The sequence below is a fragment of the Chlamydotis macqueenii genome, chromosome Z (assembly GCF_036417535.1).
Source record: "Chlamydotis macqueenii isolate bChlMac1 chromosome Z, bChlMac1.mat, whole genome shotgun sequence".
NCBI lineage: Eukaryota > Metazoa > Chordata > Aves > Otidiformes > Otididae > Chlamydotis > Chlamydotis macqueenii.
Genome location: NC_141593.1, coordinates 7639334 through 7666176, shown reverse-complemented (window position 1 = coordinate 7666176; position 26843 = coordinate 7639334). Strand labels below are relative to the sequence as shown.

Below are 26843 nucleotides of genomic sequence, written 5' to 3'. Positions count from 1 at the left end.
ACTCCCCAGCAATATATTGTGTGCAGTAACATGTAGATTGTAGGCAATCACTGCGTATTTTCTGTAATGAAAAATCCTTTTGTTACAAGCAGGTTTGATAGTATTTGTATTTCAGTTCCAGAATTTGCTGGCTGCTGAGGTTACCGTACCTGTCCCTGCCCTCCTGCCTTTTGCCTAGGAAAATATATGAGAAAGGAGATGGACTGTGTCCTGAAGATCAAGGAATGGGTTACTGTTGGAACAGGTCCAGAGGAGGCCACAAAAATGATCAGAGGGTTGGAACTTGTAAGAGGGTTGGGGCTTACAAGATGAGGACAAACTTTTTAGCAGAGCCTGTTGTGATAGGACTAGGGGTAATGGTTTTTGGCTAAAAGAGGGTAGATTTAGTTTAGATATAAGGAAGACATTTCTTACAATGAGTGTTGTAAAGAACTGACACAGGTTGCCCAGAGAAGCAGTGGATGCCCCATCCCTCGAAACATTCAAGGCCAGGCTGGACGGGGCTCTGATCTGGTTGGACATGTCCCTGCTCCTTGCGGGGCATTGGACTAGATGGCCCTTAAAGGTCCCTTCCAACCAAAACCATTCTATGATCTTGTGATCTCAAAACTGTAAATGAACATGCTCTCTAGAAAGAAAACCAGCTGTTTCTTATTAACATGCAGTGGATCCCAGCAGTGTCATTAACATGCTGATGCATCTAACATAAGCTTCAAAATGCCAGGTTTCATAATTGGGACACAAAATCTCACTCTAGGCTTGAGTGTGGCCTTCAAAATCTGTGTTAGAATAGGATATTTTTCCTGCTTTTTAAAGGAAGTGGAAAATGTAAGCTTAGATTTTTTTCAAGCACTCTAGGTTTCATTATGATAGGCTTTGGATTTTTAACAGTGTGTTTTTAGGGTTGTTGATCTGCTGATATGAGCAAATTTGTGTTATGTCAAGGAATGCAGGGGTGATGGCATTCAGGGATGAGAGATTACCCTGAAGTTCTTGCTGTGCTGCTTCTCCTCACCTGCAACACTCTTACCTCTCTTCCGACTCTGCTCAACCATCCTGTAGATTTGCACACTCCACACAAAGCAGGAGCCAGTGGACCAGTCTCCCTTCTCTTGCTCACGTGCTGCTCTACTGGCTTGTACATCTTGACGTGCTTCTGCCCAGCTCCACTGGAAAGAAGAGGCAGGATGTGTTCCCTCAGAAGAGGACTCCAGGTTGCAGATGGAGATATGCTAAGGAGGGGCCATAAGCTCTACGTCTGCTCTCAGAGTTTTTCTTGTTATTAGCTGGAAGCAAACACACAAGGTGTATGCACTAATTTCACATGTCTCCCTTTTTCAGTCAGTCAAGTCTTTGGGAGCTGGCTCCAGTTCTCTTCCGCCTCTGCTGACCTGCTTGCTGTCCAGGGGCCCAGGTTCTTTACTGCATCAGTTTCTTATCTTCTTTGCCTTGTGGATTAGGGTAACCACACTGCCCTACCTGACACATGTTGGAAGAAAATACTTGGTAGTTCTGTAAGTAGTGGCTTACAGAGAGTACACAATACACTTGAGAGTACTGAAAGAGTTGTGGTTGTTCAGGAGACCACTGTTGTTGCTTCCTAGATCCACTCATACGAAGTTTGCTGTCCTCCTTTTCTCCTTGTGAATATATTTTTGTTTGTTTTGCAGACAATGAACTTCCTGAACAGTCCCACTTTGAAATGGGTGGTTTCCAAAAGTGTGGTTTGATAAGTTGATTTAAATTGATCTAAATTTGGACCCCTGCTGAAAAGAAGATGCTGTGACATACTGTCACCTTCTTCTTTGTCCCAGCACTTGTGGTACTGCTGCCTTATACTGAGCTGACTCTGGAAGTGGATCTGCCTGAAAGCTCTCCCAGCCAAAGTTGAGGGGGAAGCAATTTTCAGCCTGTTTGTCAAACTGCATCTGGAATGGGAATTCAGGTTCCAGCTACAAAAACGTATTGCTTGGGTTGTCTACTTATCACCAGTTTTGCATCATTAAGTGTTATGCATTCTTGGCCTGATATAATTGCAGCAGATTGCACACATGAACTGTTAATTATTTTATTTTTAAAACAGAAATTGCGGAACAGGAAAATAACATTCCAGCATGTTTTCTTTTGGAGCTGGCCTGCCATGGCAATCTGTTAGTTTGATAATGGTGAAGCTCTCAAGCCCTTGCCTCAACAGGGTGCAGCAGGGTACCATTAAGGAGGCCATCTGTTGAATGTATACTGGAGGCATGAATTGCCTCATGTTTTGGGTTTCTGACTAGTTATAATGTAGTAATGTTCTCTGGAAGCCATTGATCTGCAGTGAAAAATGCATGGGAAGATCAGAGTTCAGTGAAAGGTGAGCATCCAAATTTGGAATTGATGATGGGGAACCCATCAGATGAGCACTAGGTATGGAGCATGGAAGAGTTGAAACCTCGTGAGTGTACACATACTGATAGTAAATGCTACTCTGTGGCAAGAGTCGTAGCTGCTTGACTTGCTTAGCGATTCAATAGATCTGTAAAACTCCATTTGCAGACCAAGGCTACCATTATGTTGGATTGATTCATCAGGATAAGCAGCTAAAAGAAGTTAAATTCTATCAGAGTTTTCCTGCATTCATTTAAAAATGAATTTAGTTGGCTCTAAATGAACATTTGTTTTAGTATCTTGAAGAACTGACTTTCTTCTATTAAAGCAGAATAATGTATCTATATGGTGCCCTAACTTGAACAGTACATAAAGATTAGTAAATAAGACCCCATTAAAAATACTTATAATGTAAGTAACATGGGTCCCAATAGCCTTTCTAATGTCCATTAATGCTTATTCTGGGGATCAGAGCTCATTTTACTGAACCATTTAGTCAAACCGTGTGATTATTTAGAAAGTTAATTCATGCATACTAAAATCTAGCTTAAGTAATGCAGAGGGTAGGAGGTAAAACTCTATGGAGACGATAGTCCTTTTTGTTATTTAATGATCAGCCATAATTAACTTGCAAATTTGAAATAATTAGAACAAATTAAAGGTATTTAACTTTGCCTCCCTAAAGAAAAATTCAAATTGCACCAAATGCAGCTTTAAATTATTCAAGTCTCAGAGGTCTGTGCTGGGTTTTTTTACAATGCCTTTTCTATGATGAGAATACCAATCTGCTTTTTGTCAGAAAGCATCCTATCAAGTAATTGTTCTTTGTGTCTAATAAATGACAGCTATTCTTCTTTGTAAAAGTATTTCAGTCTCTGAAGACTACATCAGCATTTCCATGGCATTTTAATTCAATAAAACAAAAGGTTAATGTTTTTCTACTTTTTAAGGAATGCAAATACTAGCAGCATTCAATCGGTCCTGAATGACATTTAAAATTTGCTATTCACACTCAGCAGGGATATCGCGATATGAGGCTCAAACAAAATGGAAAGAACGTTCAAGGTGTGTTTTCCTTTGTGGGTGATGCACTTCGATATACATAATGAGGCAGCAGTGCTGAGACTCACTTCTTTGCTGGCAATGCTACTCTGCAACTCCTGCTTTAGTATGTAGGTTATGTAGGTTAATAAGGTCTTTAGACAATCTTCTCTGTTGTGTAGTTTCAGGGAATAGCATGAAAATTCATTGGATATGGTGGTGCCTTGCAGGAAGTCCTAACCAAGGTGGACTGCTGGATTTGAAATTAGAGAAGGACCTGTTTTGTCACTTAATCTTTCCAGCTGTACATAACTGATCCATTTGGACCGTATGTTAGTTTCAGATTTTTAAGGCTGCAATGGTGACATGATTCGTCTTACTAATTATTCCATAGGTGAATGAGTAACTATGTTCTGAAACAGATTTATTTTTTTTTCCCCTTACATTGTCTTGCTTAATTTTGGTACGTTGTTAATTACTGGATTTCTGTATCTCTCTGCATTATCCTTTTCCCTCCTTGGCCTGCAGACCTCTCAGATTAAGTGTTCGTCATTTGAAGATTGGACTCTCTATCCTTACTTGAACGAAATTTTAGTGTGAGCTTTCTTTTATTAAATATTAAAGAACCAGGGTCTATATAATTGTTTAGTGAGCTGTAAGTGCAAATACACTTGCTTTTGTTGTTTCCTCATAAATTAGCTTCTGTAACTTCTTCTTAGTGTCTATTTCTGTTTGAAGTGCCTCTGCAATAGCATTATTTAAACCAGAACTCGATATTCTAGAGGTAACCACACCGTGTAAAAGGTATTGCAGTGAACCAGTCGAGTAACCGCCTCCTCATCTACAAGCCAAAGGTCGCTGTCTACACAGAAGAGCTGTAGACTGTAATTAAATGTACTTTAAAAACTCAGAAAGCATCCAAATAATTACAACCTCAATGTTCTTAAATGCTGCTAATCATCCAAGTACAGGCAAATGGAATATCAAGTCCTGTATTATCAGATAAATCTGGTCAAGTATTACACCTTTAAACCTCTTTAAACAGTTATCAGGGTCCAAACCCACCTCTTGCTGTACTCTGGGTTGCAGGAATTAGTAGGTTAATAATTTCATGTAATTCAAATAAGATACTAATTTAGTCCACCATAAATTTTAATAACATTTTGCAATATTATTAGTGGCCACACAGTTTGAAGCCCTGAAGTAAACGGAGGTTATTCAGAGAAGTTTTATCCAACACTTCAGCCAGTTATTACAGGTCATAAGCCATTATGTAATGTTCTGCATTAATAATACAGGAGTAATACTAATTGTCCAACAGGCTCAGTGGGCCCTATTAAACAAGGCCTTATACAGCACACTGATTTGAAACTTTTAATTTAGCTATCATTTTCTGATGGGAACATCAGATATCTGCTTTTTTCCTCAGATGTACCGTAACTTCAGGAGTGTAAGCTTTTAGGTAGAAGATTCTTATGAATCAGCCTCCACAAAGCTACATCCCAAATAGTAAAAGCTCAGTGGCAGTCTTTGGGTTGTCTGTGTAAAACTGATGCTTGAACAGGAAGAAGATGAGTTCAGTCTTCTGTTGACTTACGAAACTGGTGTATCACTCTCATACTTGCAAGTAGAGCAATCTAGTCTTGGAATGAATTGTATTCCTTCATGTGGATAATCCAAAGATTTTTTTGTGTGCTTTTAATTGCTTTTTTTTTTTTATAGCAGTGACAGGGCTAATGACATGTGTTGGGAATCCTCATTCAAAACAGTAGTTCTTTCCCAGAGAGAAGAATTTGAAAGCAGCAGGTACTGAGAGAAAGATGGAACCTCCTGTCTTCCCAAAATATTTTGTCATTGCCTGTGTCTGCAGAGACTGAAGTCATGCTTGCCTCCATGTCACCAGATTTGCCTACTGGCTTTATCTGTACAGTGTTTATCATCTTCTGCAGGGGTTCGTCTTGAACCGTAATGTTTCTGGTTAACTTTCTCTTTTCTTACTCTACTCAAACTGCTGTATTTGCTGCACCAGATACTCTTCCACCAGTTTGCTTATACATTATCTATCCTGCTTAAAAGTACCTCTGTTCATTCATCTCACTTATTTTTGTCTCATCTCCTCTCATCTCTTTTCTTCTTGAACCAATGAATCATCTGCTTCCCTTTTGCAAAGCATGACTCCAGTTTTCTCTTCATATTCTTCTCTTTCCCCCTTATCGTAGCAAAGTAAGCTTTTTTCTTATTTACTCTTTCTTCCAACCTTGCCTCACTGTGCTTGACAAAATACTTTCTGTATCTCCATCCCACTTACCCTGTCCTAACCATTCAGGTAATCCAGGACCTCGTGCTTTAGGGAATGTGCCAAATGCCACGAAACTTCAAATGTAATTGTCAGAGTGCTGCCAGCTGCAGATAACCAAAGACTCCTGCTGAGTTAGGTTGGTAACGCTTAGGCATCCTGCTTTCAGACATTGTAACTGATTCAGCAAGAGCTCAACCAGAAGCATCACGGTTACGGTTCTGAAGAGTGAAAGTAGGGGAGAGGGTTGGATGCAGTGTTAAAAGGGCTGAATGCATCATGTAATATTGTGACCTTTCTTTCCTCCCAGTGTACCAGTGTCGAAACATGAAGATTATTTTCTGAGGATACCACCAGTGAACAAAACTTCCAGAACACCAGGGAGCAGTGGTGGGAGCAGTTCAGGAAAGAAAATGGTTGGTTTTGGTGCAAACACGAAAGACGGGCGAGCTCTTCTGATGCAAACCAAAAGGGAAGGCACCAAGTCAAGAAAAGGTAAGGGGAAGCATACTGTATTGCAGGGCCATGACTGTGCTGATGACATTTAGAAATTGTAAATATGTGTTCACGAGCATGTCAGTAAAATGCACAATTAAAGAGAGAGGATTGCAAGTTGCTTTAAAAAAGCCAAGAGAAGGTAGCTACATTTAAAGTAATAAAAAACATAGAAAGAGTTGGAAATAACAAGTGATCTTCTTGGTTGGTGTTCCTGATGGAAGGGGAAAAAAAATAGCCCTTTAATCTCAGAAAGCTACTTCAACAATTCTTTTCCTTTTCCCAGCATAGAGAGAATAAGTGCAGTGGGGCTTGCTCTTGAAGTGTAATCTCCTTCATATTCTTTTCCTCCCCAAGTAATGGCTCCGCCATCACAACCTGATATTTTGCCACACAGGGATGTCTATGTACAGCTAGAATCTGTCTGCACAGCTAAAATCTATCCTGCTCTTTGCTTAATACCTCCACTTAAGAGGCAGAGAAGGCATCTTTCTTAGGAAGAGAAAGGGTTGGGGAAAAAAAAAGCAGCTTGGATGTTTCAGTACTGAGCCTTGAACACAATCCTTGGTTCAATTATGAGCTAGCTTTTTTATTTTATTTTAACTTGTCAACCAGTTTGCCGTATATGTCAGCATAAAAATAAAGAAAATGGCAAAATGAGAAGAAATGTGGTGCAGTTCTCAAAGGAACAAATAACTTCTGTTATTGGTTAAGACCGTACCAACATTAAAAAGCAGTCCCTGTGAAGAAACTTTCAAAAGGGTATCATCAGCCTGGACCCAAACGGTGGCTGAGGTTAATCTCTTCCAAGGCACAGCTACAGAAGTTGGAAGCCTGTAAAGGGCTTGTGTCCAAAAAAATCAATTTCTAATTTGAAACAAAATCATTTTTGACTAACAGGGGTTCAGGACCCATTACTTTTGCTGTATAGTCTGCTGACATTTCACACTTTCTGTTGTGCACAATGAATCCTAATAGTCATTTTATAACATTGCTACACCAATCAATTTAAGCAAGAGAAAGCCGTTACAATTCTGCAAAGTTTCAGGGGCAATTTTCACTGATGGTTTTCTTTTATTTTTTTTTTCAGCTATCATTATTTTTTTTTCTTCTCTTTTCCTCTTTCTTCTTCCCCCTCCTTCTCAATACTGTAGTGATGAAATTGAGATTTTTCACAGTTGGATGATGGGTTTTGTTCCTTGGATAGGGATAGTCCCCAAAAAGTAATTTATTTTCCATAGATTCAGGGGAAAAAAGTCCAAGATGGCCTCTCCTTCATTCATTTGTTTCATTTTGTAGTACTTAGGAGAAGTTACAAGCTGCACCTGCCTATTGCACATAGTAACTGAGCTGCACCTATGCTGGTTTAGTGACCGTAGTGGTCAGCATAACGTCTGAAGATGGTGGTTATCTTTCACAAGCACTTACTGGGTTTGCTAGCTTTGAAGATGTAGAGCTGCATGGCAAAATTTAACTTATAAACGTTGGCACTTACTGTGATACCAGATGAAGTTCAGAGAAATGCTTTCAAGCTGTGGAACAACCTCAGGTCTATTACTGATTTGAATGGCTTGTTTATCACAAGGCAAATTACCTAGCACTAATCACTGAAGTTGAAGTCTTCTGTATTTAGTACCTTTTTAATTGGCTTCCCTCTGTTATATGTTTGAACTCCTTTAACAAGCACACACACATACTTGTAAAGTGTTTTTCTGTCTTTAGGGATCACCAGGGCACAGTGTCAAGTTTCTTAATTCTAGTTAGCTCTGGACTTCGCTGTCTCTGTCCTCGCTTCTGCTGTATCTTCTCATCTGTTGCTGACCTGGGATTTCTGCTTCAGAATTAGTTTTTTTATTAGGAAGCAATTATGTAGCATCTCACAAAAATAAAATGAGAGATGCTAACATTGTTTGCTGTGATGAAATTTATAAAAATATTATATTTGCCTTACTGCATCAGAGTAGTGAGCCAGCAAGCCTAGGACTTTATCTTGGGCAGTGTTCGGTAACTGTTGTGTCAGTACAAAGTGATCCCTCTGTTGCTGTGCGTTTACCTCAGTTCTAACTAAGCCACGCGATCTGGGAAAGGGGAATGAAGTCAACCAGATGACATCTGGAGACATGAAACTTGATGTTATTTAGCCATATACCTTAAGGGCCTTTTGTTCGGGAAACAGCAGTGCTAGATGTTGTGTACAGAAACATGTCCACTGAAGACTTCTCAACAGTCAGCTGTTATGCTGTTGCTAATGGGGTTTATTTTTTCTCACACCTTTTCCTGTCTTGTTTATTTAAGTTGTGTATTCTTCAGGATGGGAACTCTCTCCAAGCACACCTTACTGCAGTGCCAGTGCTGATGTGGGCCTTTGGGCTCACTACACAATCTCCTTGTACCCCTGGGGAACGGTGGATGTATCTTGTATCTGGGGGACGGTACAACTCATGATAGTGGCCCTTCACAGCAACTGCCCTTCACAGGCAGTCATGCAAGATTTTAGTGTTGTCTTGTTCAACTACCTTTGTCATCTTCGATTTTTTTTTTTTTTTTTTTTATTTTAATAGAAGATGAAATGATTAATCAGAAACCAGTCCCATGCTGGAACGGTGGAAGGCTTTACTGGCCACAGGACTGCTCACTTACTGTGACTGCAGTGAGTTTGGAAAGGGTGATTTTCTAAAAAAACGACTTTCCCTTTCTCTCTGCAGGTGTTTAGTAATGGGGAGAAGAGCATTGTGAACCTAGTCGCATCACCTCGTAGAGTGAAAGGAGCACTTTGGCTCTCTTTGCCGGGTAGAAGCTTACTGGATCAGCTTAATCAATCAGCTTTTATTCTCCCACTGTTGCTTTTTGTCTCCTATTTCTATTTGCTCCTTAATTTTTATTCCTGTGCTTTAGCAGGTGTCTGTGTCTTGTAGCCAAACTTTTTTAGTTTTACTAGTAAAACTTTAAGCAGACGAAGCAATCCTCAAGCCTGAGATCTTTTCAGCAGTAAATTGTTTTTATTGGTGTCACCAGCAGCTATGTCAATTTGTACTGAAATCTAACAACTTGTCTAGTTAAAAAGCACTGGAGTACAGAAATGTGTGTTTCTCTTCCTTTCTGCCCTGAAAAATTTTGCTTTTTGACTCTGAACCTAAAGTAGATTCTATCCATTGCATTCTGCAATATTGAGCACTTTACTTCTCTACATTTCTGTTTAAAGTCGTCTTCTTCACACTGTACCTGAAGTATCTCTGCCTTGAAACAAAGAAAGGACTTTTTTCCCTTTGTATCTCTTTTGGGGGACATAGCATTTGCATGATATTGTCTAGCATGCCTAGGTTTCCTTTCCATATTTAAAAGAAAAAGCCAGAGAAGGAAAATTATTTAAGCTCATAGAATCTGTACTTTTCCAGGGGCTGATTTTTCTGTATAGTGTTTGTTTTGCAATAGGTTTTCTAATGTAGCTTCTTAGGGGTTCAGGATCTGGAACTTCTTCCCTTGAGGGAAGACTCTTCCCTACAATCGAATAGAGCAATTAGTTAATATTAGTGAAGCACTTTGAAGATGTGAAGTACTGTATAAATGTTAAGTATTATGAATATTAGTATTATTCAATTCATACAGATTTCTTTCATGATTATCAACCTAGATTTCATCCCATTACTGCGTGAACCAGCCTCAACTATATTTCTTCATTCTTAGTGTTTGCAATTTCAAAATATAGACTGTTGTATTTCTCAGCTTTCTTTGTGTTTCAGTTATCAGTTTCTCAAGCAGAAATGTACAGCTATTTGAATTTTCTCAAATGAGTCTTTAATCTACTTTAAATAATTCTTAAACCAAGTTAACCAGATTGAAAATAGTATTCTTAACATTACCATTTAGAGGACATCTATAATTGCTTTGGGGGTAGCTTGCCTTGCAAGCTTACATCAGGTTTGGTTTTTTTGCTATTCTTTGCTACTCCAAGTTCTCTCCGTTGGTGGCAGGATTCAGATTAGCCCAGCATTTTTTTTTTCCATGGGTGAATGTGTCTATTATTTTCCATGTTTCTTGCTTCTCTAGATCATCTGCAAGGTCTCCAGTCTCATACTGTCTTCCAGCACCTGCAAATCTAATTAATTTGCTGTCATTTGTATCACCTCAGTTCTCTATGACTTTTCATAAATAATTACCAGTCACTTCATAAATTCATTAACTAATTCCCTTTAGCCCTGAAATATATATCCTTCAAACTAAAGAATTTGTGTCTTTTTTTCCCCCCTGATAATTTATTTTCATCAGCTTTATATAGGCTGGTATTATACATCAACATGGTCTACATTATCTCCTACTTGCCAATATTCCCTTTCTTTATTTTTTCTCATAGTATATTTTAAAATTATTAGTAGCTTAGCTATTTTAGGCTCATTATTGCTTTAATCTCGTTTGTATATTCATAGACCTGGTTACTCTTCGGTTTCTTTCTACTCAGTCGACTTGCATGCCTTTTCCAAGATTTGTTTTTAAACATTTTTTGTTTATATATGCACTTATTCAGGATTTCTTGCTACCTCTGTTTTATATCTGTGCAACCTAACAGCATCAGTATATTCCTACTTGGTTCCTTTTCTTGTTTTCCATTTCTAGCCCTGGTAATATTTTCAAACTTGGGTCTTTGAACAGTCCCCTTGAGGCTGTATTGGCCACTTCCAAGTCCATATATTTTCTTTTTTTTGGAAAAATACATCTCCTTTGCTGTGAGTGTAGTATTTTGACAGTGTGCCAGCCTTTTCTTGTATTAAGGATTGAATGTATTCTCCCAGGCTCACCAGGTTTTTGTTACTTCTGTATTAGTTTCTTAAAATCCAGCTGCCTCATTCCACTATCACGTGAAATGATTTCTAAATATCTCATATTCCGTCATAAAGCCAAAAGTCTAAGCAAGAGGCTTCCAGTCTTTTTATGCACACCCACTCTTCTCATCATGGATTGGCAAACTATCAGGTTACCAGGGACACACAATCAACGTATATCCCCATGATATTTCCGAGAGTTTCTTCACTAGTAATTAGGCAAGGTTTCTTCACGGCATGATACTAAAGCACAATGCATTTCAGCAGGGCAGTAAGAACCCTTTTTTTTTTTTTTTTTCGTATTAGCCTCTCTAGAATACAACTTAAAACATGTGATTTTACTAGATTGTATATATTTTTATACATCTTAAGTCAGTGCAATATTTTAAATAATCTTAATCCCTTGGACATCTGTAAATTTTGCACTGAAGCTGAAGAATTACAGCTTTGTTGTGTTGCTTTGTGTTTCAGCACGGATGGTAGATAATGTTGCTGTTCACAGAGCCGAGAAATATTTAGGCATAACAGAATTGCTTGAAGAGCTGAATACTGGTTTGAATTTAATTTTTGCTGAGACTCGTAGTTTTCCCTATATTTACTATTTAGTTAAGTGATATTGGTTGGATAGAGCTAATTAGGCTAGATTTAAAAAGCCCAAACCCACAGGCTTTTGCGTAGTAGATCAGAAAACTCCTCATTTGCCTATTCCACTTACCTCTGACTTATGCAAGCTGTCTAACTAAATCCTATCTATAAAACCCAGTTCTCAGATGGGTGGGTGACAGGTGGAAGATGGGTGGAAAATTGGCTGGACCACCAGCCTCAAAGGGTTGTCATCAGTCCAGCTGACAGACAGTTGCTCGTGGTTAACTGCTTAATATTAACAACTTGGACAGCGGCACAGGATGCACCTTCAGCAAGTTTGCAGACCGTACCAGCTAGGGAAGCAGTCAATACGCTGGAAGCTCAGTATTCCAGGGACCTTAACAGGCTGGGAGAAGTCTGTTTAGGTTCAACAAAGGGAAATGCCAGTTCCTTCAGCTGGGTTCAACCGATCTCATGTAACAGGACTAACTGTGTGCTGACAACCTAGAAAGCAGTTTTGCTGGAAAAGAACTGAGTTTCTTGCTGAACAGCAAGTTCAACATGAGTCAGCAGTGTGCCTGTGTGATGAAGTAACCCAACCTCATACTGGGCCATAATAGCAAAACTGTGGTCATCAGGTTGATGAAGTGACACTTCCCCTCTGATCAGCTCTGGTGAGATTGTATCTGTTCAGTGCTGTGTCCAGTTTGGGGCTCCACAGTGCAAGGAGAACACTGACAAACTGTAGGAAGTCTAGCAGAGGCAACCAGGACAGTCGGGGGGCTACAGCATCTGGGAGACCCTGAAAAGCTGGGTGCATTCAGCCTTAAGAAGGGATGATCCGGCACAGATTGTCCTGCTTTCTTCAGCTACCTAAAGAGAAAGTGTAGAGAAGAAGGAATGAGACTGTCCTTGGAAATTATTAGCAACAAAGCAAGAGACAACAGGAAAAAGTTACAACTCAGGAAACTCGGATTAGCTTTACAGAAAACATTTTTCACTGTGAGGGTGGCCAAACACTGGAATCAGAGAAGTTGCTCAGAGAGGCTGGTTCACTATCAGTGGAGATATTCAAAACCTAAGTGGACAAGTACTTTAAACCTGATCTTGTTGGCCCTGCTTTGAATGGAAGGTTGGAACACATGACCTCCAGACTTCACCTTTCAGCCTAGATTATTTTCTAATTCAGGAATTATTGGGAGGAGGGAAGAAGGAATGGATTAACAGTTCTGTTTTATCGAAAACAAAATACTGTTATGATGATATTTACACTTGGAAAACTAGCATCTTGTATCATGTTATGAGAACTGCGTCTGTGAAACAAGCTGAATCCTGTGCACCGCTACAAGAAATGACAACAGTGCAAGTCTGTCAAACTTTGGGCAGTAGGATGGAAGCTGTAGAGTGTGACTTATTCTACAGATTTGATTCTGTATGAACCTGAAATGCATGCTGTGCACGGTACTGCCAGCTGATGAGTCCTTTGATTGCCATTTTACTGTATCTATGACCCTCCAAAAATGTTGCAACTGTTAGTCTCAGTGTTCTGTAAGAATGGAGAATCATGAAACATCTGTCTGAAACTTACTGGTCTCTGATGTCTACTTTGTTTTCACTTCATTCCACAGGGAGAACTTCAGGATCTAGGAAGGATGCAGTCACACTTCCTGTGCTGATAGGTAGCAGCAAAGAGCTTGTATCCGCAGCCACATCAGCAGTGCAGCATGACACTTCACGGTAAGCCACTAGGTAATCTCTGGTTTCAGATTCTGCAAACACAACTGTCAAATTCTCCTAGATGCGGGAAGTGGCTGAATTTCTGTGATATTTTATGTTAGCACGAGCTGGATAATATAAACTAAAAACTGCTATATCCTTTTGACATTTATAGTAAGCCTTAAATTGCTTGTTAGAATAAGAAAAGCAGGAATATGCCAAGTTCTAACATTTTAATTTTACTTAGATTTTTAACAGAAAGTATTTTATGTTCCAAGTCCTGACACATTAGATACATTTGTAAATAATTTGAATGGATGCTGTTAACCCCTGTTAGGTTTTACATCCACTTGAAGGTTTTAATCCCACTGTGTTCCTCTCCCTCCTCCCCCATATTTTATCAAATGGCATTTCTTTTAAAATGTTTTGTACCAGAGTTATTTTATGTTTAATGACAAGCAACAAAATCACATTAAGTCAGCAGTTCCTGATTATACTATATATCTCCACTAAATGCACTGGAAAAGCAGCATTATCACTTCTGCTCCAATGAAGAAACAGAAAGCAGTGTTGTTGTTATGCTTACGAGTCTAAAAACAACATGTCTTCTTTAGACGGGGTTACAATTCTAGTGGTAAGCGCTTTGAAAAACAGCATAAAATCCTTGCTTTTCTTTATCAGATCCCACAAATCTTTAGTTAAGCAACAAAGTAAATGCAAATTTAAATATGAATTTTCTGTATTGTACACCACTAATTAGATGTCTTTGTGCAGTGAGATGACAAGGATGTATGACTGTTCATGAGAAGAGTTAAATGTTTCTGGGAGAATGAGAGGACTTCAGTCAGATTTAATCTTCTCTTGGCCCAGTGGACTAGGAGAATGTATGCTTGATATCATCCCTGTTTTCTTGGCAGCAGCTGGCAGTTTATTTGTATCTTCTGAGAGAACTTGCGATATATAATAGGTGAAAAACCACCATCAATATTGACAAATTTGTATTTACTTGCTATGGAAACACTTTTTTTTTTCTTCTGAAGGAAGGGATGATGATTCTGGGAGGGTTAAGAACTGAGACAGATTGGGCTCTGTTTCCCACAAGTAACTGTGTGTTTAAACAAACAAGCCACAAGATTGCCTAAGCATTTCTCTTAGAAGCAAGGGTTACCTTTGCAAGCGGGTAATATCAGATAAACAGTGTGCAAAGGTATCATTTGCTACCATCTAATAGTGATAAGTTGAGATACCATTCAAGCAGTGAGGAGCAGGTATAATTATTCACTTCATACAACAATTGCTCAGAAAAAAAAAAATTATTCAAGAGGATTGGCGGTCCATTCTTTTCCACAGAGAGGAGTGAAATAGTTGTTGAAATATGCTGTTAAGAAATCGTATCAGATAAAGTGATCAGTAGAAGGAGTCTGATTAGCTGTCATCCTTAAAGGTTTGTTTTACCAGTTGATGACAAATTTTGACAAATCTTGTATTTCTGGGGTGCTCCCTCCCACGCTTCCTCACTTTCTTTTCTCTCTGTTGGTGCTGTAAGCATAATTGACCAGTTGAAGCAGCCATGTTGTGCTTTCCCTTACTCATGGCCTTCTCTAATTGAAAATGGTAAATGGACAAGTATTTCTGCAGAGACCTAAAGCTGATCCTATCCTTCATCAAAAAACCTGCTTGGGCAGCAGGTCAGTCTCAATTTATCACTGAATGGTTATAAGCTTAGACTGCAGGTTTAACTAACTAAATTAATCAATATTGAGAATTATTGCTGCTTTTGTACCACTAAAGTTAGGGTTTGTCAGCATGTTCGCTATAATCTGTGGTTTGGGGAGGGTTAGCAGCTTAACCACAACAGTTGGCACGGGCCTGAAACTTGCAGCACAAAGCTCTAGCCTAAGAACAAATTTATTTATTCGGCAGTATGTGTAAGCCTAATTACTTTTGACTATTTAAATTTATAGGACTAGATTCAGCTCATATTTGTGCCAGCTTTAACTGGCACAAACCCTGGCACCCGGCAGTAGCAGCAACGCAAAGCCTGCCAGGGAGAAGGTGTTGGAAAGCGACAGAAGCTCCCTGCCAGCGTGAGGCATCGGGGTGCTAGCACAGCTTCTGGGGAGGGCTGGCTGGATAAGCAGGCATGGCAGGTAGGAGATGCGTTGGCTTGATAGCCTGTCTTGGCAGGGCTCAACTGGAGTCTTCCGCGTGTTACAGCTACCTCCTGCTTGAGGAAGGATCGCTCCAGTCCTACTTTCTTCTCTCTCTTAGAATGAATCATGTCTGAGACAAGAAATACATGTCCCTAGAAGGTAAAGGTGTGTGCTTTGAGAGCCTTAGTGCTAGACCTGTAGAAGGACCAGTCTTGGAGAATGAATGTGCATAAGGTGGTTTCAGTGATATCTCTGAAAGAAAAATAACATTTCTTTATCTGGCATCCTGAGTTGGGCTAATAGTGGATTTGTTTGCCCGTCATGCTTCTATGCATGCCTGTCGCTGGTTTTCATAATGCAGCCAAGCATTGGATGCTTGGTTATCCAATGTTCTTAAGCCAAGTGTCTACACCTGCATGAGCCCCTTGAAATTACGTTCACAGCAGGTCTGGAAAGCTTTTCTACTCCATGTGCTTATTTATCTAGACCAAAGCTGACATATTTGTAAAAAAAAATCACAGGCAAGGTTAGGTCTGGGCAAATTTGGAAAAGTAAGTGTGTTCCTTACCCCTAAAGCGTAGTTCCTCTGATTATCTTAAGCATTACCTTTTTGGTGATCAGGGACATCTTTTTCATCACTATTGTTTGCCTAGAAGGATGACTTTGGGTTTTGGCTGTGATCTGTAAGAGTGCTGGGAAGGGGAGGTAGTGGCATTTGTATGCTTTCATTTAGTAGTGAAGAAGTTTTTACGTAAACTAGATCTTACCTTAGGTATAATCAGGTACTGATTTCAACAAAACAAGTGTTGTGTCACAAAACAGAAATGAAACTGCTTTGAATCAAAGTATTAAGCTATTTAAAAAAAAAAACCCAAACTGTTGTAAATTGTGCCTTGTGAAGGACCATTTAATTTGATTACAGCCCTTGTGCAATTGTCAGGCTCTCCCCACGCAAAAACAGTTGTAGTGTTGAGTTTGGCACAGTAAGTCCTATAACACTGCAGATAATCAAGCACTTAAAAAGACACAGGCAGAGGTTGTTCTGCTTACCATGGAAACAGATAATTCTCCTGTAACATTTTTCACTTTGTGCATCTAAGAAGTGAATTTAAGAACAGTTAGGTAAATTAAGGAGTTGAGTGATAGTCTGGGATTTCAGCATTAAGCCTGTGTTTTATTGTTGCAGTTTTAAATCAGGGCTTTAATGCTATCTGAATACATTGTCCGAGAGTGAAGTTTCTTGTAGCCATTAAAATAAGTGATTTAGAAGTTCCTGCAATATGAATACCATGTTCAAGCTATATTAGACTACAGTGGCCTGTTGGAGTTTTTATAAACAGATTGTATTGTGTAAATTTGTGTTTAGGGACATTTTAAAAACAGAACTATTTACCCAGTTGCGCAGCACATCTCAGGTGAATGTGTATTCAGGGACTTTTAAGCAAATTAATATCTGATGTAAAATATAATGTGCAGAGTTGTATACTTAATAACGCACACTGGAATAGTCTAGGGTAGATCTGTTATGCTGAGTGTTAGGAAATACGACAGTGATGAGATTTAAGCTTTTGCCTTACTTATGTGATAGTTGCCTTTCAGATCTCCGCGTGTTGAATGCTTAAATATGGTTCTGCTCTTAAGACAATACTGTGAGGTTCCTTCTCCAGTAGAGTCTAAGCAAGCACTACCAAAGAAATAGATTTTTTTTTTTTTTTTTTTTTTTTTCCTCTCCCTCTTAGGATCAGACACCAGTCGAGTTTCAAAAGGAGGACGAGGACTCTGGAACTTTCATTCCACATCTAACTTAAGAACATTTAAAGGAATAAAAAATGTGTTTGGAGTGAGGTGATGAGTTAGGTGCTGAACATGGTAGGAGACACAAGTTCTGCCTGCTTCCTGAGAAAGACAGCAGCACGAAGAGTCCAATATAGTTCCATATGCAAGTGATAAAACTAGACGTTAGCAAATTAATCTCTCTTATTCACAGTGTAGGCTGTTAATTGTTCTCTCTGCTGGCTGTCGATATAATGTGAAATTTTCATTCCCCATTCAAGATGGAAAAAGTTGTGGCTGAAAATGTTAACATTTGCATTTTTATTTGTTGATTTATTTAAAGGACAGCCTCTCTTACAGCAATCCATCACTCAGTGACACCCCAAATATGAATAATGTATTGTAGACTTGCGGTTACAATGTGTAATAAGTGCCAGAGACAGTAGAAGAATGTTAACTATGTTGCAAATGTAATATTTATCGACTCATAGTTTATTGCTTTCGAGGTTCAATAATACTGACCATAGGACATTAATATCACTTATCTTGATTTTAGTTGGGCACCTCTGTATGTAGAAATAACCCATCTATCTCATACTTACAAAATAAATGTGAATTTTACAGCGCTTTGTAAGAAGTGCATTATAGGTTTCTTTGCTTAGTGCTCACAATTCTCCTTTTCTGCCTTCTCATTTACTTATATCTGACATTGATCCCACTCCAATTGCCTGACCCAGATGGTGAGCACCTCAGCACTCTTCTAGAGACCTTGTTTACTGGCTGCATTATGATCTTGTGCCGCCGGTGTTTGCACCAGGTCTCTTTTCCTGTTAAAGACCAGTGTGAAAGAGGCTGTTAGATAGTTTTCTCATGCTTCTGTCTGAAAACACGATAGCCAGGAGGCTAAATCAGAGATAACTTCTCTTTTGGAAAGACATGCACAGCAAATCTAAATAATCACTCTTTTAGAGGATTGTGGCTATCAGAAATAGAAGTGTTTAACTAGGTCAACAGTTGTTATTATAGGTGGCATTTATTTTACAGAAATTTTTAAATCTATGAATAGAAATACATTAGAGGAATTTTGCAAAGTTAGGATTTAAAATTCAATGGTTTTGAGAACCGTAATTTTCTTGGTACTCTAGGAAATAAAAAAATGTGCAATAAGGCTGTGCTATGGTAGGAAATCAATCAGTAGTAATCATTCCTATCTTCAGTACTTGCTCCAGAGTTTTGCTTCAGAAACTGATACAGACTGGGCGAACACTACTTATCTACACTGTTCGGTTACGACCACTAAAAGCTTTGAAGTCTCAGGGGTGAAATGCAGATGTGAAAGCAGGGCTGGGATCAAAACTGACTTTAACGATGGGAGATTTCAAGCTTGTGTTGAAATCAGATTTCACGTGTGAAGCCTGGCTCTTGGGAAACTTGGAATTGGGTTCAGCCGTGAAAATGATAAGCCTTGATCATATTTTGTGTTGTAGACATCAAGTGAATTTTGAAATGACATTCTGTATTTACATCTGAGGTTATCAAATTTAACACATCATCAGCTTCTTTCTCTTTACTGTGTGTAACAGGAACACCTATTTCTGTCAAAGCAGCCTACCTAATAGCTGCTTTGCGATAACAGTTTTGGTGTGTCCATTGATGACAATGAAAATCATATTGCGAAACTCTGACTTGCAGCGCAAAAGGATTAATGTTAATTAGCAACTGTTGGCTGTAATTGTCACCCTCATTAAAATGCAGAATTATGTATTTCTTAGTTATAAATAACCTTTCTAATTGTAGTTGATGTATGCCAGTTTAATCAAAAAGTACACTTGCAAACAGGCAGATATTTGCATTAATCTAGCACTGGATCTTTGAGTCTTTTTTGATCGTCTTTTATTCCAAAGTTGACTGGTTGGGGGAGGTCTATTACAGATACATATCCTTTACACATTTTTTTTTTATTCAGCTCTGTGGATCTGACAGTATTTTGTATTAAAATGAGGGGTAATATCTTCTGGGAATGCTCAGTGCAACAGAAAATGTGTCAGTTTTGAAGGAGTTGGCAAGGTTTCCATCATGCAGTGGTATGACAATAACTTGATTGTAGTTTGAAAGCAAAGGAAAATAGAGTACAAATCATATTATGAAGCTGACTTAACTCTTTAATTCTGCTTCTTACCATCATTGTTATCTTAATGACGTTTTGTAAATTTTTCCCCCTTGTGCTTTTTCAGGTTCTCAAATACCAAGTTAAATCTTAAGTGAATTTTGGTTCACTGGATGCGATTCCTGTTTGCATTTGTAATCAGAGCAATGAAAACTTAGTTTCACAATATTTTTTTGAAAAAATATGATTTGAAAAAGTATTTTTGAGTTCCTTCTGTGCTTTGTTTTACCCCATTGTCAAAAAACTTGATTTGACTGTCTTGTCTTCCTCCACTGATACTCTGAATGCTCTCTGTTGTAGCTTTTAAACATTTTATTGGAATTACTGTGATGGCAATTTCTACAGAGCTTGTCAAAAGAAGACAAGTCTTGATTCCTGTCTTCATGGTTCTCTAAGGAACTGTTCTGCAGGGTTCTCTTTCTAGCACTGTAGTCACTTCTCTGCTACTTTTCCTTCAGAGCAGTTCCCTCTTGTTGTTTGTTGGGTTTTTTTTTCAGACACGGCAGGAATTGAGTAATATGTACAGAATATTTGCGTCTTAACTCTAAGAAGCCATTCTCCCAAAATAAAACTCTGTCGTACTTCCACCAGATTGCTTATGTGTTAATGTATTCTCCTTTTTCTCTCTCCTTCACCTGCCTGGACTTTTCAGGCTGTAAACTCTTCAGGGCAGGATCCTGACACAGTACATCTCCGTGCTTGATTGGTCCACGTAATAGCGATGATTAACTGTGATGCTAGTGTAGTTAGGGTGGAATTCATCTTGCTTATCTTGAGACAACTGAGCTAGTTACCCTCAGCTCTTTTAATGGTCGATGACTTGTTTTAGGATCAGCTAGATCACCTTTTGGTGATACCTGTCTTCTAGTGGTCTGTAAAATAAGCCTGAAGGAACGCGCACTAATATCTCATCCCTCTTGTAGCTGAATGTGTGGAATTAAAAATAAGTTGTTTGTCATTCATATTTTGATTATGGATTGGAGGCAAATGCAGGGTTAACCTATGTGCTGCACGGTCAGTGCCTTGATTATTAACACAGTTTTAGTGCTTGCCTCGTGAATCAAAGGTGTAGGTACTGGACACTCTGGGAGAGGGAGTGGGTATCTGTGGTGGTGACGATACAGCGTCTTCCTCAGTGGAAGCTGAGCTTGTGACGCAGTAAATGTTTAATAAAAATTGTGGTTATGGAAAGCTGGGAAAGATGAAAGTTGTCACTGCTTTGACAAATCCTTTTTAGAAGTGATGTGAAGTGGTGACATCCTGTAACTTGAACGTAGGTGACCAGGATACTGCAGTGTTCCTGAGGTCTGAGTAGGGCCTTGCACCAGTTGCTTCCCACTTCTGCTAGTCAAACATAGTGTGCATCAGGAAATGGTCTCAGCAGACAGACACAGCTCTGTCTTCTCAATTATTTCCAGCTGATGAATTGCCTACTTACAAAATAAATTCTTGTCTCTCTGTCACTTAAGGACATTAACTAGTGCTTTATACTATTTGATTTGCCCCATTTCCAGTTATATATGCACTTTTTTTTTCCTTCGTGATATTGTAATTCTCTGCCTCAATAAAGACCTCTAGCTTTTGTTTTTACTGCCATGAATAGCACAGTATCAGGCAAATGTAATATCATTATTTGTCCTTTCTCTAGGCCACTTATGAATGCATTAAAGAGTTCAGGCCCTAACAGATTTCTGTGAGGCACCGCTGGTGACCTCTCTGGCCACTTTATAGCAGACTGATTTTAATGTTATTTCCTATCTTTTAACCAGTTATCTATCCATTAATGGATTTTCCTCTTAGTTTATGACAACTTTTAAGTCTTTGGTGATAGATTCGCTGGAAAGCTTTTGGAACTCCAGATAGACTATATAAACTGTATTTTCCTTTTTTGGATGCATAGAGAATCTAGAAATCTAGTAGATGTCTCCAGTGAATTACTCCTTAATATAAAGACTCTTCACCAATACATCAAATGTATTGATTCTTTATTATGGTTTCCATTAATCTGCTTGTTCTAAACATCAGCCTCTTCGTTTGTAGATTTCTACATCGTTCCAGATCCCTTTAAAAAACCCCTACATTTGCCAACTTTTGGTGCCCTGGAACTGATGCAGTTTTAGGCAATTAGTTAATAGTTTGTCTGTTTCGTACTTGAGTTTCTTCAGAAGTTTGAGCAAGTACCAGCTGATCCCCAGCATTTTTTTATTTTTCATTCTGTTGATTTGTTCTATAATGTATTTATATGCCACTTGAACTTGAGATAGGTCTTCCTACTGTGTCCTCCACGGCTTCAGAAACTTCCTAAGTTCCTCTATAGTGAATATGTGTCAGCTCATCAAGAATTTCTGCTGTAGCCTTATCCAACTTAGGGGCTCCTTTTTAACTTTATCTCCTCTTGGCTTTCACAGATACTCAAACTTCCTATTTTTGATATATTTACTGTGTTATTTGTTATCGTTGACCTTATGCTTTTAGCAGGATAACCCTTAATTTTTGTCTGTGATTTGTTGTGGTGTTTAGTTTTGGGAGGTTTTTTGAGCTTTTTTATTAGGTGGTTTTTTTTTTTTTTGGTTAATCTATCCGTTTGTTGTTTTCTTTTTTTCTTTATTTGAACCTGACTGGACATAACTGTGTCCTTTACTGTTCCATTTAACTGGTATGACTCTAATCTATCTGAAGTCTTTGTCCATAGGTTGTCTGTCCTTTTTTTGGAGCCCTCGTAGAACTATTAGAAAAATGTGTGCCATTAGCAAATATTTTTACCCTTTTAACGCCCCTTTTAATTTCTTTGTAACAAGCTTTCTCTTTTTTATATTGTTTCCACTTCTGAAGTGAAAGACTGCTATAGCAAATTTCTACTCCATGGACGTGTTGAATCTGAGTATGTGTTTGGTTGTCACATCTGAGCTGTGCAATGGACTACTCCCAGATGTGAGACAGATTTTGTGGAACAAACAACACAACAGAGTAGGACTCTTCAGCTTGGTAAAGAGGTGGCTAAGTTTAGGATGCTCTTAGAAGTGTGCAAAATCAAAAGTGGCATGCAGAAAATTAATAGGAAACAATTATTTTTTGGCTTGTTTACTGGAGAAACTGGTGGATGTCAGACAGAAGTGTGAGATGGCTCATTCAAAGTGTAAAACACTTAGAGAGAAACCAGAGGTCCAGTTAGCTTGTATCCTGACTTCTTGTTGTTATTGTGTTCTTAAGTCCACATACTCCAAGGTTGTCATTGTGGTTTTTGCTATCTCATGCAGCTTTCTAGCCAGTCTAAATCTACCTCTCTCTATTTTAAAACCATTATCCCTCGTCCTATTGCAACAGGCCCTGCTGAAGAGTTTCTCCTCATCTCTCCTGTAGGCCCCCTTTAGGTACTGGAAGGCTGCTATAAGGTCTTCTTGGAGCCTTTGCTTTTCCAGGTTGAGCAGCCCCAACTCTCTCAGCCTGTCCTCATAAGAGAGGTGCTCCAGCCCACTGATAATCTTCATGGCCCTCCTCTGGACCCTCTCCAACGGGTCCATGTCCTTCTTATGTTGGGGGCTCCAGAACTGGACGCAGTACTGCAGGTAGGGTCTCACCAGAGCGGAGCAGAGTGACAGAATCACCTCCCTTGACCTGCTGGCCACGCTTCTTTTGATGCAGCCCAGGATGTGGTTGGCCGCCTTGGCTGTGGGCATGCATTGCTGACTCATGTTGAGCTTCTCGTCCACCACGACTCCCAAGTCCTTCTCCTCAGGGCTGCTCTCAATCCATTCCCTGCCCAGCCTGTATTTGTGCCTGGGACTGTCCCGATTCATGTGAAGTTTGTTGAACTTCACGAGGTTGGCATGGGCCCACCTCTTCAGCCTGTGAAGGTCCCTCTGGATGGCATCCCTTCCCTGCAGCGTGTCGACCGCACCACACAGCTTGGTGTTGTTGGCAAACTTGCTGTGGGTGCACTCTATCTCACTGTCCATGTTGCCAACAAAGATGTTAAACAGGGCCAGTCGCAATACTGATCCCTGAGGAACACCACTTGTCGTTGGTCTCCACTGGGACATCGAGCTGTTGACCACAAAAATTTGAGTGTGGCCATCCAGCCAATTCCTTATACACGGAGTGTTCTATCTGTCAAATCCATGTCTCTTTAATTTAGAGACAATGATGTCGTGCGGGACAGTGTCAAAATCTTTCCACAAGTCCAGATAAATGACATCAGTTGGTTGTCCCTTATGCAGCAATTTATAATGATAGAATCATAGAATGGTTTGGGTTGGAAGGGACCTTTAAAGGTCATCCAGTCCAACCCCCCCTGCAAGGAGCAGGGACATCTCCAACCAGATCAGGTTGCTCAGAGCCCCATCCGACCTGGCCTTGAATGTTTCGAGGGATGGGGCCTCCACCACCTCTCTGGGCAACCTGTGCCAGTGTTCCACCACCCTCATTGTAAAAAAATTTTTCCTTATGTCCAGTCTGAATTTAAAATTTAGGTAATCTTAAAGGAAAACAGGATCTTAGAGGTTTTTTGCCTTTTATTTAATTGTAGATAGTGATTGTATTTAGCATTTAAATTTCTCAGTGCAACATGCTGCTAGCTCCCAAATAATTTGGGGTCACATATGGTAATTTTGATCCATTTCATGATGTTTATGAGGTGGTTCTCCATTTGTGGCCGTCTTGGGGGGCGAGGGAGGAGAAAGAAAGTTAAATTGTTTCTTTTGGTCTGAATGTGTTGGGAGGGAAATAATTTGAAAACATAATGGAAAATTGAGCCTTTTATTGAAAATAATGTTCTATCTTTGTTTTTTACTCTGTACAAAGTTATCTCTGTCTGTTTCAATAGTGGTGCCTTAAGTGTTGGTTTTCTTCTTTGGTCCTTCCCACCTGTAAGTTTTAAAGGATGTTTTGATACATACAGCTGGAGAACACAGTGAAAAAATTCCTTTTAAAGTTCTTTTTTTTTTTCTCTAAAAAACAAGGACATTCCAGAGTACTAATATATAATTTACTTAAAATTTAAGGTATTTAAGATCTTTGAAAGGAGATTCTCAAAGCCTCTAATGTGACTGTACTTTTAACTTTCATTTTTGCTTCATCTGCATTGAATCATCTTTTACTACTTAGTAGAGAAATTGGGTTTATTGAAACATTTCAGTTCTGATTATTTTTTAATAAAGATGAAGAAGTCTAACCTAATGAAATCACTGGAATGAAATGAGAAATTTTTTTAAAAAGTAATAAGCTGAAGGCTAGAAGATTTTATTCAGTCACATTTGGCGATGTGTCTCTCTGTGTGTACCGTCTTGGATCATAGGTGAGAAACAGGCCTTGTACGGAGCGACGTTTGCTCTGTAGACTGACTTTTCCTGTTACGTTTCCAGAATGGTTACTGGAAACGCATTACCGATAGTACTTGTGTGCTAACTTCTGTGCCTGTGATCACGAAGTTGTGCTTTGAGGTGAGCAGTGGTACTGAATTCCCATTTCCTCCCCCCTCCATAATTCAGACCTACAGATTTTGTAGAATATGTGCACTTCTGTCGCTCTGTCAGGTATCTGCAAAACATTGTAATGTACAGGCAGCTTTGTGATTTATGACTTTGCAGACTTTTTCATGCTCTTAGAAATAAAATGCTTCCTGCTCTCTTCAGATTATCTGGTAATTCAACGTTGCACTGTGTGGGTACAGTTGTAGTACAAAGGGTGCTGTTTGTAACTTGCTTTACAAGTCTCAAGTCTGACATGACAGGTTCTTGTGTGTCTGTGTCCCTGTACATGGATGTGCCGGGAATTTTTCAAGCTCCACATTTGTTCCGATGAACTTGTCCTTGCTGAGGAGCCCATGTTTTTCTGGCACTGCTTTCTCTTTTTACTGTAACAGGTGAAGCAATTCCTAGAAGGACTTCAGCAATGCTCCAGCTGCTGCTCATCCCAGCTTCTGCTTGACTCTGTTAATTGCTCTGTGCATCCCTGTTCTTATCCATATGCTTGGAATTTGGAACCTGCATATCCACCTTGTTCATAGGCAACAAACCAACCCATAAAGAGATGTCCTCTCCCTCCCCCTTCCTTGCCAAGTTCAGATCTCTTTCAATCTTCTTTTTCCTTATCTCCTAATGACATCTCAGCTCTTAGATTTGTAGACGTGAAAGCAAAGCATGCTTTCTTAACTCAGCCTGCAGTAGCAGCTGGATACTACTGTGATGAGCATTTTAAGGAACGTCTAGATCACTAGAATGTATGTGCCTATTGTAATTATCAGCACAATTTTCTTGCTTTCACTCCTTCTGTTTTGTTAAGAACTTTTTAGCAGCAGACCATTTCTACCAGTGCACAAACCGTAACATCACACGACATCGACTTTACTCAAACCAGAGGATTTTTGTGCCAAGGTTGTAACATTGTATCATTACTTCATTGTATCTGTGTGAAAGTTTTAATTTCACGCCCTGTGGACTTCACTGTCTCTGTGCACTCTGCTCGTGTTGTTGCATAGAAGGGTAAGTCCCTGGGTCACATTCATTTTGTAGTGTGAGTTTTTTTGTTTTTTTTTTTTTGTTTTTAAGTAAGAGTTCTGTTTCCTTTGAGAGGTCTTGCTGTAAAGTTAGCTGGGGGTTTCTGCCAGAATAATATTTGCAAACTTAAAGTGAGGATACTAGAAATATTTTTACTAAATTTCTTGAAGTGTGTGTATGATCTTCTTATTTGAAAAGAAAAAATGTGTGTGGGGTTGTGTGGTACACTTTGTACATGAACAGATGCAAGTGGTTTGGTAAAGTGTGTGGGGAAGGGAGGGAAAACCCTTGTTTAAATACATCGTCAGGTTTCCCATACATCCAATCTGGTTTTAGTGAGTTGCAAACCTTTCTGAGCAGAAGCCCTTCATTAATGTTTGAATTGATTTATGGGGCTTCCTGGTTTGCAGGCATAGGCATTTTAAGCTTCCCTGGTTGCACCATGTATGGGTAAGTCAGGGTCTAGTCCTTGCTGGTCAGTCTTAGCCCTTTTGTCATATACTGTGTGAGGTTTTATGTATTTATGAAGAGAAATAGCCAACTATGAAGTCACAGAATAGCTGAGATTGGAAGGCACCTCTGGAGGTCATCTACTCCAAGTTCCTACTTAGAGCAGGGTCAGCTACAGCAGGCTACTCCGGACTATGTCTGTCAAGTTTTGAATATCTCCAAGGATGGAGACTCTACAACCTCTCTGGGCAACCTGTGCCAGTATTCAACCACCTATGTAGAAAGAAAGCTTTTATTTTTCCATTTGAATGGAATTTCTTGTATTGCAGTTTATGTCCGTTACTTCTTGTCCTTTTGCTGGGCACCATTGGGTGCCTACCTCCATCTTCTTTCCTTCCCTAATCAACTATTTATAAGATCATCGTGAGCCACCTTTGCTCCAGGCTGAACAGTCCCAGCTCTCTCAGATCTGTCTCTCTCATGACA

General features: G+C 39.3%; 1 protein-coding gene across 3 annotated transcripts in view; it reads left to right on the top strand.

Annotated features, from left to right (window-relative positions):
• KIAA1328 (KIAA1328 ortholog) overlaps window positions 1-26843 on the top strand; it is a 178541-nt gene that overhangs the window by 134550 nt on the left and 17148 nt on the right. For 2 of the 3 annotated variants that reach the window (XM_086771022.1, XM_086771023.1), the window contains 2 exons: window positions 6018-6202; window positions 13233-13341. In XM_086771022.1, coding sequence (XP_086627148.1) covers window positions 6018-6202; window positions 13233-13341 — 294 coding nt within the window. Of the gene's footprint in view, window positions 1-6017; window positions 6203-7501; window positions 7606-13232; window positions 13342-26843 lie in introns of those variants that run through there. The other variant, XR_015261477.1, reaches the window with a different exon arrangement.